The sequence below is a fragment of the Strigops habroptila genome, chromosome 11 (genome assembly GCF_004027225.2).
Source record: "Strigops habroptila isolate Jane chromosome 11, bStrHab1.2.pri, whole genome shotgun sequence".
In the NCBI taxonomy this organism is placed as follows: Eukaryota; Metazoa; Chordata; class Aves; order Psittaciformes; family Psittacidae; genus Strigops; species Strigops habroptila.
This window is the reverse complement of record NC_046360.1, coordinates 22,575,095-22,591,459: the sequence shown is the minus strand read 5'-3', so window position 1 is coordinate 22,591,459 and position 16,365 is coordinate 22,575,095. Positions and strand designations below refer to the sequence as shown.

The 16,365-nt window shown below is 41.4% G+C and overlaps 2 protein-coding genes across 12 annotated transcripts in view; one reads left to right on the top strand and one right to left on the bottom strand.

Annotated features, from left to right (window-relative positions):
* Positions 1-4: 4 nt before the first annotated feature.
* On the top strand, positions 5-2,288 carry SMIM4 (small integral membrane protein 4). Its single transcript, XM_030500549.1, has 3 exons — positions 5-128; positions 397-574; positions 1,923-2,288. Exons 2-3 carry the CDS (start codon positions 424-426, stop codon positions 1,988-1,990), a joined length of 219 nt encoding a protein of 72 aa, XP_030356409.1. The 5' UTR covers positions 5-128; positions 397-423; the 3' UTR covers positions 1,991-2,288.
* Positions 2,289-6,086: 3,798 nt separating this feature from the next.
* The window catches only part of PBRM1 (polybromo 1), a 67,223-nt gene continuing 56,944 nt past the window's right edge, over positions 6,087-16,365 (bottom strand). For 8 of the 11 annotated variants that reach the window (XM_030502138.1, XM_030502134.1, XM_030502137.1 and 5 more), the window contains 4 exons: positions 13,883-14,038; positions 11,395-11,465; positions 9,919-10,135; positions 6,087-9,593 (listed from right to left, as the gene is read on the bottom strand). In XM_030502138.1, coding sequence (XP_030357998.1) covers positions 9,421-9,593; positions 9,919-10,135; positions 11,395-11,465; positions 13,883-14,038 — 617 coding nt within the window. In that variant the 3' untranslated portion in view covers positions 6,087-9,420. The remainder of the gene's footprint in view (positions 9,594-9,918; positions 10,136-11,394; positions 11,466-13,882; positions 14,039-16,365) is intronic. The other 3 variants (XM_030502136.1, XM_030502144.1, XM_030502143.1) reach the window with 1 other exon arrangement.

Sequence of the window (16,365 nt, the reverse complement as noted above, 5' to 3'; positions counted from 1 at the left end):
GGGGGTCCCCTCACTGAAGCCCCGCCCCGCCCAATCAGGCGAGGGGAACCGCCCTGAGCTGGGTCACGTGGCTGCCGACCACGTCCTTCCCTTCGGCCGCGTCCTGGGTCCGGGGGCTTGCGCTGGAGGTGAGGGGCGCGGGGGCGCGCGGCGGGCTCTGCGCTGATTGGCTGCGCGCTCCCGCCGGGCCGGCCGGGGCGCGGTGGAGCGGGCAGAGGGGCCGCCATGGCCGCAGGGAACGAGTGTGGGCCCGTGCCGCCTCTCCGCCGGGGCAGGTTACGGGGCACTGCGGCCCCGTCCCAGCCGCCGTTTGACGCGAGGCACCGGGGGCCGTTGTACGTCCCGTTCCGCCTCTCACGCCTGTTCCCCTCCCTGTTTTGTTCTTTGTCCGCGAAGCGCTGAAGGCGCCGATCCCGGCCGGTCATGGTGGTGAGCAACCGGGTGAAGCGCATCTTGCGGCTGGTGCCCGGGAAGCAGCGCTTCGGCGTTTACAGGTTCCTGCCCTTCTTCTTCCTCCTCGGGGGAGCGATGGAGTGGTTCATGATTAACGTCCGCGTTGGCAAGGAGACCTTCTGTAAGTGAGGGCCGCGGATGGTCCCCGGCCGGGCGGCAGAAGCAGGCCCGCTCCGGTCCCGTACGCCGCAGCGCCGGGGAGCGGCGGAGGCCGGTCACTTAACGGCAACACCAAGCAGCAGCAAAGCTAGCGGGTCTGACTTCGGTCAGCGAGTCAAACACCTCTTCCTCTAGCGCAGGATGTGGCACTCCAGGTTCTGCCTCCCCAGCAGGAGACACTAGGCAGAAACAAAGAAAGAACCCAGATTTCAAATATTAAACTAGATTTTGTTTTTGCATAAAAGCCTCACCAGGGCTGTCAGAATTGAGGCACAGGTGTGGGTTCATCTGAAATGTGACTTTTCCAATTTAAAAGGTATGAAAATGAGTCATGAGAGCTTTGCTACTGGCACTTAGTTCCTAGAAGTTAAACTGTTTTAACATGGAAATCTTTGTGTACTTCAGAAAAAGGATCAGCTCTATTGTATGTTCTATAGGAAGATTCTCATTTTTACAGGAAATCTAACTGAGTCTCCTGTAGAATGAAACAGCTTCATACAGTTTCCATAGCTGACAAACTCGATGCTGATAGAATTGCTTCTTTGCTCAGTTCTTTCTGAAGGCCTGGGTTTGCTGTTTTTCAGTTTAAAATTTGATGCATACCTACATAGTAATAAGTTCAGGTTAGAAACTAAAGCACAACAGCTGTGTAGCAGCTATTGCATTGCAGCTTAAGCCTTAGTTTCCTGGAAAAAAAAAAAGCTATGCCTAAATAGTACAGTAATAATTGTGCAGTTTAGCCTTATTATTGCTCCATAATCCATGCCAAGTGACAAGACTGATAACCTCTCTTTCTGTCAGTGAGAGATTTTATTTGGTGATGGATATGTAGGTATGAGAGGACGAAGGCAGGAAGAACTAGGAAGGCTGTGAAGGGGGGTATAGCCCTATGCTTTGTTCATAAAAATAAAAAGCTGAAATACTGAAGCCATGCTGGCTGCCCTTAGGCCTTGCCTTTGTGGCTATAATTTAATTTCCATTTTACTTCAGATAGTTTGGGCATTTGTATTTTTAATTACCCCCAAGGGAAAGTAAACAAGAACTGTATTGCATTGGAAACTTATGTTTTCCTATAAAAACATTTAATCAGGACTGATGGGAAGAACTTTAGCCTGGATGGGAGGGAGAACATGAGCTATTTTTAGGTGGTAATAAAGATTTGTGTTGGCTTGAATTTTCAGTTGCCTGTCAGTCAGTGTCTGCAAGAGAAAATTGGATTGAAAAGTTTAAAAAGAGATGACAGGCTTCTACATTTATTACTATCTTGTACTTGGAAAACACTCATATAGAAAAAAATCTTTTTCTGGCAGATGATGTTTACCGAAGGAAACGATCGGAAAGACAGTATGAGGCAAAGATGGCAAAAAATGAACTTTAGCTGAAACGTTTCAAGAGGAAGGTCCTGAATGCTTCAACTGTATTGATACCAAAAAAAGCATTACCACCACAGTGATGGTAGGGGAAGATTTTGTCTCTGCAAGATGAACTATCATCCAACAGTTTGTGTAATACACTCCCGTATGGTTTTGGCAGTTTTATTCTTCCATCTACTTCGTTATCTTTCATGCTTTGTATTTAAGCCAAATACAGTAGCAAAAAGTTCATTGTATTTGGGCTTCTGCCATTTATTTAATGTTTGTTTAGTACTTTAAAATAAACTAAATTAAGTGAACAGAGTCTGGCTACTGCTTTTCTTTGCTTGACGAGACCAAGGGGAAAGGAATGTTACATACTGCGTACATGATACCTCAGCCCCATGGAAATAGTAATGTGTAGTTAGTTTCCTTTGTATTGATAGAAACTGCTCTGGCATCTGATTTGTTTTCTTTCCAGTGTGGCATCATTTTACTAAAGAGGACAGACTTACTGCTCAGTGTTTACTCAGCCCACACTCTTTGGAAAGTCATCCATGCATTCAAGCTCCACTGCCTACCAGTGCTGTAATACCCATTATTGCTACTCTAACTGAACTGAGCTGAGGACTCTGGGGAAAAGCCTGATGCATTTAGCTAGTAACAGGCACATGTTCAGAGCAGTGGGCAAGGGAAGCCCTAGCAACCCTGAATTCTGTTTGCAGGACTCCTGTCTCCCCAAAGAAGGAGAACGGAGGTAACTGCTTATCCTGGATAGCTGTTGCTCCCTAACGCAGTGACAATGGCTCTCAGGTGTGTAGGAGCTTGTCAGTGACTATGCATTAGGGTGACTGGTGCTGTGAGGGTCATATATTAAATGCAGTTGTTTGATTTCTGATGGTATGTGTCTATGCTGAGGTTTCCCAGAGAAGCCAATTCTTAAGATAATCCTAAAACAACAACCCTGAGGGAGTTCATACACTTACATGCATTCCCGTGTTGCCTCCTAACAGCCTTTTCCCACAGAAGTAAGTTTTCATCAACTAAAGAGACAGTGGCTGTTTTCAAGATGTCATGGTGCAGGAGCTCAACTTGCCAGCAGAAGGTGACTGGTGTCCTTTGTGTTGTCTCTTCCAAGGAGTTGATCTGGAGGACTAGCACTGCTTGTGTTTTCAGGAGATCAAAAACTGACAGACAATTAAAGATGTGACTGTGCCACTGCATATTCTGGGCAGCAAATAAATTACTTGGGGAAAACCTCTATTTCAGTAGTAATAAGAACCTAGATTTGACTTTGGTTCCAAGGTAGAGCCCAAGTTCAAAACCTCATGTACGAAACCTTATTTTTGCAGCCATAGATCATTGCACTGAAGTAAATCGTGATTATAACAATACATTAAAGCATTAATAAAAAGCCAGATTTTGAAGACTGCTGAGCTTTATCTCCATCTACCTTTATTTCTTGAGCCTTCTGGAACTCCCTTATGCTTGGTTTGTTTGCAAACAAGTGAGTTTTTCAATATCTTCACTGTTTTTTAAGTTACTTCTCAGTCCTTGGGAGCCTGGTGTGAAAACATCCTGTGGCTCCCCTTAAGCACTCCTATAGTAGTAGCAGTGTTTCATTGGTGGGGTGAGGTCCAGTTTTCCACTTCAGACCTCTTGCTTATTTTGCAGCACAATTTCCCATTCGCAGCTGAGCACACATGGCATGTCTGGAAGATACCCTGGGTGTCTCCAGCTAGGTAACCAGAAAGGGAGACAGGCTGCAGTCACAAGTCTAATGTCAGGGAGTTCTGTATCACTACTCACTGTGACCAGTGCAGGAATAAAATCCTCCTCCAAGATGGCATTGTACCATTTCAGGCAACACAGATTTGTTATGACACGAGATGAAGCTTGACTTTCAGAAATCTGACCCGTTTTCTTCTTCGTTCCATGATGTGTTCACTAGTGCTGATCCTTCAGCATTGTTTGATTTGGCCAGTCTCTCACTAATGTGGGAAATAAGAGCAGCTGTAAGGCCCCAGGGCCCAGCCCATTCCAGTACCAAGCACACTTGAGGGTTAAGTATCAATTTCAATCTACACCCAATCTTCAACAACCAAGGCCGTCATTTGGTTTCTCAGTTTTATCCCTGCTGACTCCTAGTGCTGTGCTCTTTGCCTTCCCCAACAATCTATTTCCCATCTTCTTTCCAGCTCTCATGTCCCCATTTCCATCCCATCCTCCAGCTTCACCTCTGTGGTGGGAGGCAATGAGGAGGAAGCAAGAACTCTCCTCAGGCTCAGAGCTCAGGCCAGCACCGGCACACACTGCTGCTGCTGTTCTGCACTGTGAGAGCAAGCCAGGAACACAGCTTTCATTTAAGCGCAGCTGAGCCCCTGCCAGTTCTGGGGTTGAACACGTCTATTCCTTCTTCAGGGAGTTCATCTGGCGTCAGCCCAGAACCCAGCTCGGTGTCTAAGAACAGTGGTCTCATGTGTTCACTCTACAGAAGCCACAGCAGCAGATTCTGAGAAGCAGCAAAGCATTTCTGCTGCAAGCTTCCTAAATTGCAGCAGTCAAGCCAATATAGGTATCAAGCATGAAAATTTCAACTCAGCAACGCAGCAGCAGTGAATAGACATGCTAAACAAACAGCGATACTTGTGTACGAGCACTGCTGCTCACCACTTCGGCATTAGAGAGGGGACAATTTCACCACCAATTCAGAATGATTTTGCTGGAAGAATGGATCTGTTCGTACATAATTTCCCTGCTGCTGTGCACCCGGGGCTGCTGTCTGCTGAAAGACCTGTGAAGAGCCAGAGAAGTACTGAAAAGTCGTGGTAAAAGCAGCATGTGTGCGCCCAGCCTGTACTCCTCCCTGGCACAGGGGTGCAGCAGTGTTTTGTCCCAGCTTTTCAAGAGCAGAAAAAGGAAAAAATAGTCATCTGCTATGTACTGGTGAATTCTCCCCTGGAGCATAACTTGTCTCTTCAGTGGAGGTGAGCTTTCACACACAGATAAAAAACTGTACCTGCAGTTTTGGCCAGCCCCAGCTCCTTCTAATAAAGGTGCAAAACTCTTGCAACAGGCACTGGTGGGATGGCCAGTCATGACGAATTTCCTCAAGTCATTACTGGATGTTGGTGCTTTGCACTCGGCATGAGGATTAATTACAGTCCTCCCCAAAATCTTTCAATGAAAACTGAATTTGGACACACCCTGTGGAGACAGTTGCACAGACTTCATGAAGGACTGGCCACCCTTCACCACTTTTGTCCAAGTTTTTCAGTGTGCTTAGCTTAGCCTGAGCTGAGCCACACGGGTTACTTGTATTGCTGCGTAATTCAGCGCATTCTCCACCTCCTGCTGCCTCCTTTAACAGATGATAATCTGCACAGCCAGACTTCTGCGCTGGATTTCTGACCCCCCTTGGCACAGGAAGGGCCAGTCGGAGGAGACCACTGTGTCTCCGAAGCCTGACAGACTGGGAATCTCTTTATCCAGGATCCAGATCCTACTGCACTGCAGCAGCCATCGTTTTCTTCCTTTGTACGACAGTCAAATTAGACTCGCTGGAAAATGCAGTAAGCAAAATGAATATGAGCTTTATTAATCAGAAAACTTCACATATATCAATGATCCCATTTCTTACTTGATGTTCAGAGTGTGCAACCATTTCAAAACACTGCTCCAATTTCGTGCATTTGCAGCCAAGACGGGGCTACACAAATCTATGGATGATCTTCAGTGTCCCAGACTGAGCAAACAAGATGTAGAAGATTATTAGAATCAATCTCCTCTCTGCAACTGCAACGTCCAGTTTTAGAAAGGTGGAAGTACTGTAAAGCTGGCAGCCTGCATGAGAGGCAGCGTTTATCCCCCAGGTCAAACACATAAATGTGTGTTAATTAAATAAAATGCTATCTATCTGTTCTGGTTGTTTAAATAGCTCTTTGTAAATTTTATGTCAGAGTCACCTTGAGACTTGAGAAGTTGCTATCAAATTTTCTTGAAGTTTTTGCTACTAAAGGAAATTTCTATCCTGGTTTCTAATTTTATTGTGCAAAAGATGCTTTTTCCATATTACCATTCCAATTTATTACACAGCTACACAAAAGACAGTCCCGAGCCAGGTTAACTTCCAGTATGAAATTAAGGCTTGCTGTTTATTTTCAAAACAATTAATATGGAGGCACCTGGCACTGACTGAATCATATCATCTCACTCAGCTTGTTCCCAATGCGTCACATATTTTTCAAGGTTTACTGTTCATGCTCCTTATGGCTCAATTTTCAACCATATCTTTCAGCATCGCTGTTCTTATCCCCTACCAGGCACATCTTGCAATACACAGGACAATATAAAAAGGATTCTTTACCCACACACAAGCACGTACCAAGGACTTTGATAAAATCTGGATCAGCAACAGCCAGAATTACTTGAAATCAAATCCTAACAAAAGTCTTGATGGGACACTCAAACCTGGTTAATCCAAAACACTTTGCAAACTATTTTTATTCAAATGAAAAAAGACTCAGGTAAACAAAGTGATAGTACATACATGTTATAAACCTGGTTAGCAGCTTAACCTTCAGGAGTACAAGATCTAATGAAAAGCCAAGCATGGATTAACCAGGTCCAAAAACATACGCTGAAAAAAAAAAGCCATCAACGTCAATGTTTTGAATTTTTACACAAACAGTAAATTTTTCATGGAAGGGAAGGGCTGAGGAAGAGAACAAATAATTATTAGTCATTTCCATCTGGTTTATGAAAATACCGGTCCTAGATTAACCTATTTGCCACTCTCACAGAAGCCAACCATTTCCCATACATACTTTTATTTTAATATGAAAGTCTTATTTGTGCCAGTACAATGAAGGGCAGTGGAAAACAAATGAGGGCTTCAAATACCCACAAAGAGAGAAAGAGACAGACAGACATGTCTTTTTTTTCTTTTTTTTTCTTTTTTTTTAAACCAGAGTCCGAAAAGTTTCTTTTGCTGGTTTTGAATTCTAGACTGTAGCCATTATAGCCTAAATTTTAATGCAATTGACTGAAATGCCTCCAATCTGCAGAGACATGATTTTGAAATAAATAAACAAAGCTTAAAATAATTGATTAGGGCCAGCCCAGTGGCTTAGTGGTAGCGCTCTGCACTGCCTTGCGGGAGGACCCAAGTTTTGTTTGCACTTCCAATCTCTTGCTCCTGGGCCGGAAAGAGCAGTGAACAAACGGCTTCAGCTGCCCGGGCAGGAGAGAGCCAGTGCCACAAGTCTGCTCATCACTGACCTTCAGATAAATTAAACGTCTGAGTTATACAGGCTCCAAAGGGAGTCCCATCCAGTCCTCAAAAGAAAATAAATAAAACAATAACTTAACTAAAATCCATCCCAGGTTCTTTGGTGTGATTTTTGTTAATGCTGAGAAGTAGGAGAATCTGGTGGTCTATTGGTACAATCCATGATAGTTCCAAAAACTCAAAAACTAGGATTTGCTGCCTGATTTGCTTCAATGTCCCGTCTTTGTGGCTAAAAAAATTGCAAAGTCTATGGTAATTTAAACACATTTAAGATGATACTGTATATATGGGGGTGGTCTAAGACTATTCAGATTCTACTTTATTTAATAAAATTGATCATTTACAAAGGCCAGTAAGGAATTTCTGTACCACAGGTGTGCTTACTTGTAGAGTCCAAAATTGTAATTTCCCTATATGTTGCTTAGCTCCATTTTCTTCACATTCATTGCACATCTGACCTAAACTGTCCTTAAGTGCCTATTTGTAATTGCATGGTTTTTTGTGCAATGACTGGAAGATTGCCATAGGAGAGAAATTATCCAGTAAAACTAAGTAACAGTTTACACTTGCATGTCATTTCCCTCATCAGTATTAATTATATCAGGAGAACAAATGCCAAGATATCCAGTACTTGAAGAAAAATATTTAACCTTCTGCCAAATATACTGAAAGGAAAATGTTCTGTACTATAGACTTCAAAACCCATTTCCACATGATGAACATCTCTAGCAGTAAGATGAAGTGTATCAGTAAATCAGTTCTTTTGGACTGAGTTGTAGTGACCACATTCCTGCCAACAATTTTTTTCAAATTAATACAGCTTTCCCAGTTACTTAATGCAATACAAGAGTATTAATTCTTTTTCTAAAATTAAATACATGAAAGGATTTACCTTTAAACAAATAACTTTGCAACCCAAAAGGTTGGTTAGTTACAAGGACAGGTAAGTCTTTAGCAGAAGGTAGCCACAACTTTGAAATTTGGCAAGAAGAGTCTACACCTACCTTACTTAAAGAGAGAGAAACCCAACCCAAACCCTCTGAAGACTGCAAAGCAAGTACTCTTTCGCCAACGTACTCAGTATGCTGAATTTACACATACCATACAGTAGTATTTTACTTTAAAGTTAATTTAAGCATTAAATTTCTCTCAAGATTTGCATTGCAAAACTTTCATTAAGGTGAATCAATACACTTAAAGAAAGCATACAAAAATGTCTTACAATGCCCAATCATTAACAGAATATGTGCGAATTTATAAACATCACATTATTTCACTAACGAAACAACTCCATTTCTCCTCTAACTTACCTTCCAAGACCTGGACTGGCGCGAAGTTCTGCATGCCTCTCCCACATGCAGACGGAATTGCTTAGGGAGGAATCTTCCCTTTCCCACTGCTCCATGTGAGGCACATCACAGAACCCCCAAATCAGGTCATGGCACATGAAACATTTCACCTTCTAAAGGCATGCCAGCACATGTATTCTGTTACTGATTTAGGATCGCAATGGCCTTGGCTACACAATTAAATAACTGGACAGGATTGGACAACATTAGTGGTCAAGACACCCTTGTCCCGTCCACACTAGCACTTCCATGATTGCTATGACCCACTCAGCTGCCTCAGTATTGACCTGAAATGTCATTTTCCCCTAGCATTAATGCATGCCTTACCTTTAGCTTCTTCTAAGAGATCCTCCCTGTTCACATCCAAGCGATTTCTGCTGGAAGTGGCTAGCACACAAGCACATGTTACACACATTCTTCTAAGATGTAAACTATGACTAATTTCACATTCCACTGTATCAATCTGTAAATACTTTGTTTTCTTTTTTTCTTCTTTTATATAAAAACAATGGCATCAGAGTCTCAGCAATAAAGTATAAGAAAGATGAATCCTTGACTACACTTAACGAATTATGAAATCGCCTTTCAAACAAAGGAAACATATGCAAAAATCCGTGTATTTGATAAAGTCAACTTAATATAACAAAAAGTGAAATATGCTTATTAAAAGTGTCCTTATATAAAAATGGTCTTGCAATGTACAGTAAAATGCAATACAAATTATTGTTGGTTACCTCTTCCCACCCAGTAACTAAAACAGCTATTGTTCCACAAAACTCCTTATATGCCGGTATCAAAGAAAGAAGCAATTAAGCGACTAAACATTTTCTATGTTGTATGCCTGACGGATATTGAGGGTGTCTCGGAGCATCAAGTCTCGCAGACGCCACAATGCATCAGCCATTGTGGTATGAGCCCCTTTACTTTTCAACCAGTGTGAAGGGAGTCGGCTCTCCTGTTCTTTTGATAAGTGGACATCTCGTCTTCGTGCTGGAAGGTCAAGAAATGGTCCGATTATCTACTGGCTTTGATATTCACCACAATTTTTCTAGCAAAAGGTGAGTATAATTCTACAGTGTAACTTTTACCTCTAGTATTTAAACCCATACAATTGATTCTTAGATTTATACAACATCGATGGAATTAGCCTGCTGATATATTCCCAGTCTGTTGATTTGGTTTTAACAATGAAGCGCATGTGTGGACTTTAAGTAAGCAGCAGATTTATTTAGCATTTTCAATAGAAGCAAAAAATATTAATGGTTATGAAGCGTGTTCTGTCTGGAAACATCCCACTCTGTACCAAAAGCCTTACCTGCAAGGGTCTGGTCCCACTTGCTGATACTATTTGATTCAGCACTAAGCCCCTCAATGTATTTCAGATAGGCTTCAGAGTGAAGAAGCCTCTGTGTCTTTGGTGGAGGGGAGACGAACATGGGAGTTGTGGGCTGCTGCATAACGGGCTGACTCGCTGGGCTCTGGCCGGGGTACGGAGGTGGGGCCTGCTGTCCTGGCGGGCCAAGGATTCCTATCTGCAATGACAAAGCAATGGAGAGATCACATCTGGGGAAACTGAACTTCACATCTGTGCACCGGGTCATCCTCATGCAGTGGAGCTTTAAAATGGGTTATGAGCAAAGGTGTAAGAAAATTTCCCTGGAAGACACCCACTTCAGCCAAGGCTATTTGCTGGGGTCCCTGACATGCACAGAGAGGAAGGAAGTGCACACAAACCACATTCGTATTTAATGGACAACATTGTTCTTATTTAACAGACCACACTCTTCATATTTCTAACGTATGTAAATATACTCTGATTACTATCACCATTTACCTCCCTCTCCTATTAACTTTAATTACTCCTTTTGCCTCCTTTGTCTTTCATGCTTTTTCTAATTTGATCAGAAACTGCGTGGCCTGTGAAGTACAGGGTTAGAAATAAACACTGAGTTCAAATTGACCCTTTGGACAACTGGGATACTTCCGCAGAACAGATGCTAATTGCTGCCAGGCAAAAATTGCAGGCAGACAAAAACCAAATAAAATCAGTCACACAGAGGAGTTCCCACCACTGTGATGAAGTAGCAGTACTGAGACCTCTTAGCACAGATATCCTGTGGTCTGGAATAACTCAGTATTCTGACATATACACTTTACTACTTTCTCACTCAACTTCTAGTTTTCTTTACACCCTCTAACCAAAATTCTGTTTCTCTTAATGATGCAAAAATTTAGTCAGTGAAATTGGAAATGTGCTGAACACTTCATCTGTACTATTCACTAAGAAGGAACATCTGATCATCACTGTTATCCAAACTCACAAATTCTGAACTGCCAATGAACATTTTGCTTTGTCAGTTTGTGAAATATGGGAGCAAACAAAACAGTTTTGACCCATTCATCAACAGCTGAAAAAGTGGACAGCATCCTCTCTGCATCACCAAAACACGCAGAAACCTAAATCATAAGCAGTTTGACAATGTGTTTAAATGACTTGTCTTAATTTAGTAGAAGGAAAACAAAACAAAACAAAACCAAACCATTGTCTTGCTTATACTGTAGAAGTTATCCCACTTGGACAGAACCCAATTAGTCTAATAATTCAATCAACAAATACAGACGTACACTTTGAGTGTTAAGACATTAACTGGTCCTAAACACATCGGTGTACATTTTGTTTATGTCCTCCCTGGGAAAGGCTATGTGCATCCCTACATGTCTTAACTGAGATGCTGTTCAAACACTAAATTCACAACCTTAGAGCCACATAAATAATGCAAAAATGACTCACCGGCTGTCCAAAAGGACTTGCTCCAGGTGCTGGAGTGCCTACCATGGGGGACACGTTTTGGCCTATAACACCTATATTCCAAAATATAAAATAATTAGTCTTATTTCAGAGCAGTGACAAATACCTCTTTGGTCTTCTACAGTAAGAATTTATACTTTAATATCATTGCTCACAGTTATTTTAAGCAGACGTATGACATTCAAACATCCCCTCTCCCCCAATAAAAAAACCCCAAAACACTAGGAGTTTCCGAATTAAAAAAAAGAAAAAAAAGCCAATATGACAACTACCAAATATATGGCCTGTTGAATTAATTTAAGAAATCCAAAATGAATAAGTTTTGGTTTTCAGGTTCTTTTCACATTATGTAGTGATCGCCTGACTAAATCTTTTCATTTATAATATATGCCTTTGGCTTGACAGGATCTTCCTGGAATCCTTTGAGAAAGGAAATGCTTATTTGCTTTAGCAACATTTAACATTTCCCTGTAGTTTTATAAAAAACATTCACAGCAGGAGGAAATCCAAGCCACTGCGTAAGTTCTGTTAGATCTCAGTAATATAAAACACGATTTGCAGGTTAAGCTTAAACAGTCTTATATATGAGATCAATGAACATTTGAAATAAACTTAAAAAAATAAAACTTGTTAGTTTTTCTCAAACATATCAAGGCTTTCCCCTACTGCACAAAGTGCAGCACGAAACACCCATGTCAGTTGTATATACAAAAATGTACAAATCTAAATGAGAGTCGTGCAGTTCCTGGTATTATACATACAGGATATGCTTTGGTCTGAAAAAAAATGAAAGTTATGAGTGCTCCTGCTTTTCTTTCTGTTTATGCCACTTCTCATATTCATTCACTGGAAAAGCTGCAAACTAACTGTGCTCTTCCTGAGGGTTTAATTTGCATGCAGATCTCTGTACCAGTGATCAAAAGATGTGCCACTGCATTTTGCACACTAAAGCATATTTCAAATGCATTTTCCATTTGATCACAGGCCCCATTTTAAATGGATCTGTACTAACAGCAAGTCACAAGTTGGGATAAACATTGATAATACGAGTTGTGGAATATGGCACTGATTTTTTTTGGTACAAAGCGAAGAGGTCTGGTAGAGGGCACCCTCACCTTTCCAGCATCAGAGCATGGCTTCACCCTTGGCCTACCCTGCCCAATTTAGCACCACTTCATGTGTGGTCTTCCATTCCCGGGCATTATTTTTTCTCTAACCCATATCCTCTCAGTTTTAAACACCATACATACAGCCCACTTCTCCAGGGAGAAGAACTCTTCAAAGAAATGCATAGTCCTGGATTCACCTCCCAAACATCTGTACTGGCTGATGTGTGCTAAGTGCTACTGCCATGGTGAGTCGGAGACAGGCTCACAGACACACAGCTCTTTTCCTACTGAAATTATGGTGAATCTTACACACCAGTGAAGCTGCACACCTCATACTGATGGATATTTTGAAAATCAAGCACACCAACAAAAAAAACCCAAGCCAACCTAAAACAATTCACATAAAAAAGTCTTAACAGTGCTTCTGATAAATCAGTTGCAAGTGTGGTTGGGGTATGCAAACGAGACCACTTTTGCCCACAGGTCATTTAACTGCTGAACGAATTCTGTTAGAATTTGAACATATGTGATGCACATCTTTTAAATAGGTACGTGAGTTATCAGAGGTAAAAACTGAAAGAAAACAAGATCAGAGGGCAAATGAACATTTTTCCCCATAATGGGTACATGTTAATGGCATTAACACTGGAAAAAATGTTTACTTTTCATTCAGCCTCACTTTTCATCAAAAGTGTGGCAATAAAATAGCAAATGTGTAGTAGATATGCTCTCAAAAATTAATTAAAAATTTGGCCACAGTAGTGTACTGAGTTTACCCCATTCCCGAAAGTTTCCATTTACTGTTCTATCAACAAGGTTTAATCTGAACACTGTTTCATAATAACGTGTCAGTGCCCCAGAGGCCAAGGGGTCTTACATGACCAGGTTCACTGAAGTGCAGTCTGACTACTAATAAACATCAACATATTGAAAAAGAGTTCAGTAAGGAATGAGAGCAATAAATTTCATTTATAAGCCCATTTTAAATAAAAACAGGAGGAGAGGAAGGACACTGTTCAATGTTCAAGGATATGAATAGGCTGATTTCAGCTTTTCAGGCCCCTGATAAACTCAAGCACTATTGTCAGCTTTTTTTGGCTGGAGCAAAACTACTGCTGGAGCAGCGTTACGTTTCTCCAGTAACCTTTCCCTGCTGGTTTTCTGGACATGCTGTTCTGACACCAATTTACATATACCTCATACATTCAGCAGTGCATGGTGTGCGCTGCAGCTAGACAAACCTGCAATGTTCAGAAACAAAAGCTGTGACCAAAACAAGCAGCAGACAATTTCTGTAACAACTGGTTAAACAGCAAGTACATGAAAATGAAATAAGGAGCAAATGAGGATGACATTCTTACCGGGTGGTGGGATGCCTGGGATGCCTGGCATACCTGGCGGAAGTTGGTGGGGTGGGGGCACCCCTGGGTGAAGTGGCTGCATGCTGCCCATGCTAACAATGCCATCAACTGGGCCCTGCAAAGGTGGCAGCACCGGTGGATAGCCACTTATCATGCCTTGAAGGACACAACAAATTTCAAACATGCATCAATAACATGCAATATGATCTACACAGTAAGACATGCGCTACCCACAAAAAAAAGAAAAAGAAAAAGCACCTTTAGTACAGCAAGACGATACTACAATTAGTATCTTGCAAAAATGAACAAAAATTAAAAATTAAAAAAAAAGTTATAAATATGAAACACTATACTTTGGATGAATTAGTATTTAGTGTATTTGTATGTTTCTCATGGGGCAATAAATGCTGAATATTCGGGTATGTTAACACAAGGAATACATTCAGCCACAATTAAATGTTACTAACGCAAGCAATTTTAATACAGCTTAAAGCTCTGCCATCTGCATACAGATTACAAACACAACACTAACGACACAAGCTTCACAGCCCTGGTGTGTGGGCTAGCTCAGAGACCAGACCCAACTGGAACAAAAATAAAATCCCATACATTTTTTTGCAGTGCATATGCAAAATGAACACACAAAAGCCCTACAACATTCGCATACTTAAAACTAATGGCAGTGACGGGTGATTTTAATTAAACCATCTTCAGTATGAACTGAGAAAGTCACTCAGGTTTGAAACCTGACAGCACTGGATGTGCTGGGCTGCAGTAACTTACACTCACACACTAGACTTAAGTATAAGGACTTGTAAGGAGCACCTGCTGTCCCTCACAGAATTTCATTGTCAATATCTTCAAGGTGTCTTTCTAGGAAAATCAATGCTACGAGGAAGACGGTATTGTGCTGCTGCTATAAATTCAGTTTTCTGCATTATTCTGGTTTCAGCTCAGGTTTGCTGCTATCCGTGAGGTGAACCTACACAATATAACTACACTACTTTTATTAGGTCCTAGAACATAACTTGCTTGTCCATAATTTGCTTGTACTATGTCTGTTTTCTAGGCTTTTTTATTTAAATGGATGTGTTGTCAGGTAACTAAGCAAAGGGGTTGGAAAGACAATGAAAAGATGACAGAGGACAGAAGCAGGTCTAGAGAGATGAGGTTAAGTTTAGAAATGCAAACCTGCTGGGGCTTCTATAGTCTGTTCCAAGAAACTGCCTACTGAGTCTTTGCCACATTCTAAGTAAATCATAAAAGAAACTTTCAGGACAGGGATTTCTGGAATAAGACTGGCCAAACCCACACTGGATCAGACTGAAAACAAAGCTGTCACAAGCTTAGGACTGAAACAGATAGAGGAGCTCCAAAATACAAGCTAAATTTGTCCCCTCCCCAGGAAGAGTTACAAAGGCGAGAAACATGAAATTCCAAAGCTTCACATGGAGCAAACAACAAGAAAATAATGAACTGATCTTCCTCAAACCTTCATCCTCCACAGGACACCTAGACTGACACTTATTACATAGGTCTTAGGTACCTATTTCAAACACCTGGAAGCTCATTTGTGCCCCTTTATTGACATAGTGACATCCATATTCCTAATGGGAAAAATAAAAGAAGAAAACCAACAAAAAGGGATGTAGCTACTGCCTGGTACTTCCAGAGCACCCCCAGCTGCAATCACATCTTCAATGCATTTACATATACTTCTGAAGCTTTAAAACAAACACCCCCCCCCCCCCCAAAAAAAAGTCCAATGAAACAAACCCATATTTATCAATCATGAAAGATTATTTCTGTATTTCCAAATGAAATGCTCAACAACTGGCTGCATTAATAAAGCTGTTATCCCAATCTCCATGAGAAATCTGTACTTGCAGCTCATCACAAAGTTATAAGAGCAGCCACTTTTGTACCCCATGTGTAAGTTACCACTTTGATTTTACAATAATAAACATGGGCAAACTATGTCCAGCTCTCACAGCTGTGATTTATGTTCTCCCATTTTTTACTATAACAGTGTAAGATTAAACAAACTTTTTTAATGCCTAAATTTACAACAAGCTAGAGCACTGCACGACAAGAAAAAAGCGTCTCAGAAGGCATCCAGATCTCTTGGACTCATGGGCCGTAAAGAAGTTCTATGAACATCTCTGATGGAGAAATTCTCTGAATGCAAGAAAAGCAATCAAATGATAGAGGAGGATGTGAAAGAGGTCTAACAGAATAAGATACTTTCAAGTAAGACTTGTGGAAACCAAAAGATGAAATACTCTGTTTTTCAAATGAGCCACAAAAATAGAGTTTAAAGAGATCCACTCGATCACCTGCTTTAAGGAAGTATTTCACAATGTTGAAGAGACTTGAATGTCTAACGACCCGAGTAAGATGATGATTTAATTACAGGTTTGCTTTTGAGGAGCCTGCCACAGGAAGGAGGTTAGCATTTGTAATCTGCAGAATGCACATCTTTT

Bases quoted from the DNA above. Each gene is read 5' to 3' on its own strand.
- SMIM4 (XM_030500549.1), top strand. From the start codon at position 424: ATGGTGGTGAGCAACCGGGTGAAGCGCATCTTGCGGCTGGTGCCCGGG. The intron at 575-1,922 runs GTAAGTGAGGGC...TTTTTCTGGCAG, and splicing joins CGTTGGCAAGGAGACCTTCT to ATGATGTTTACCGAAGGAAA.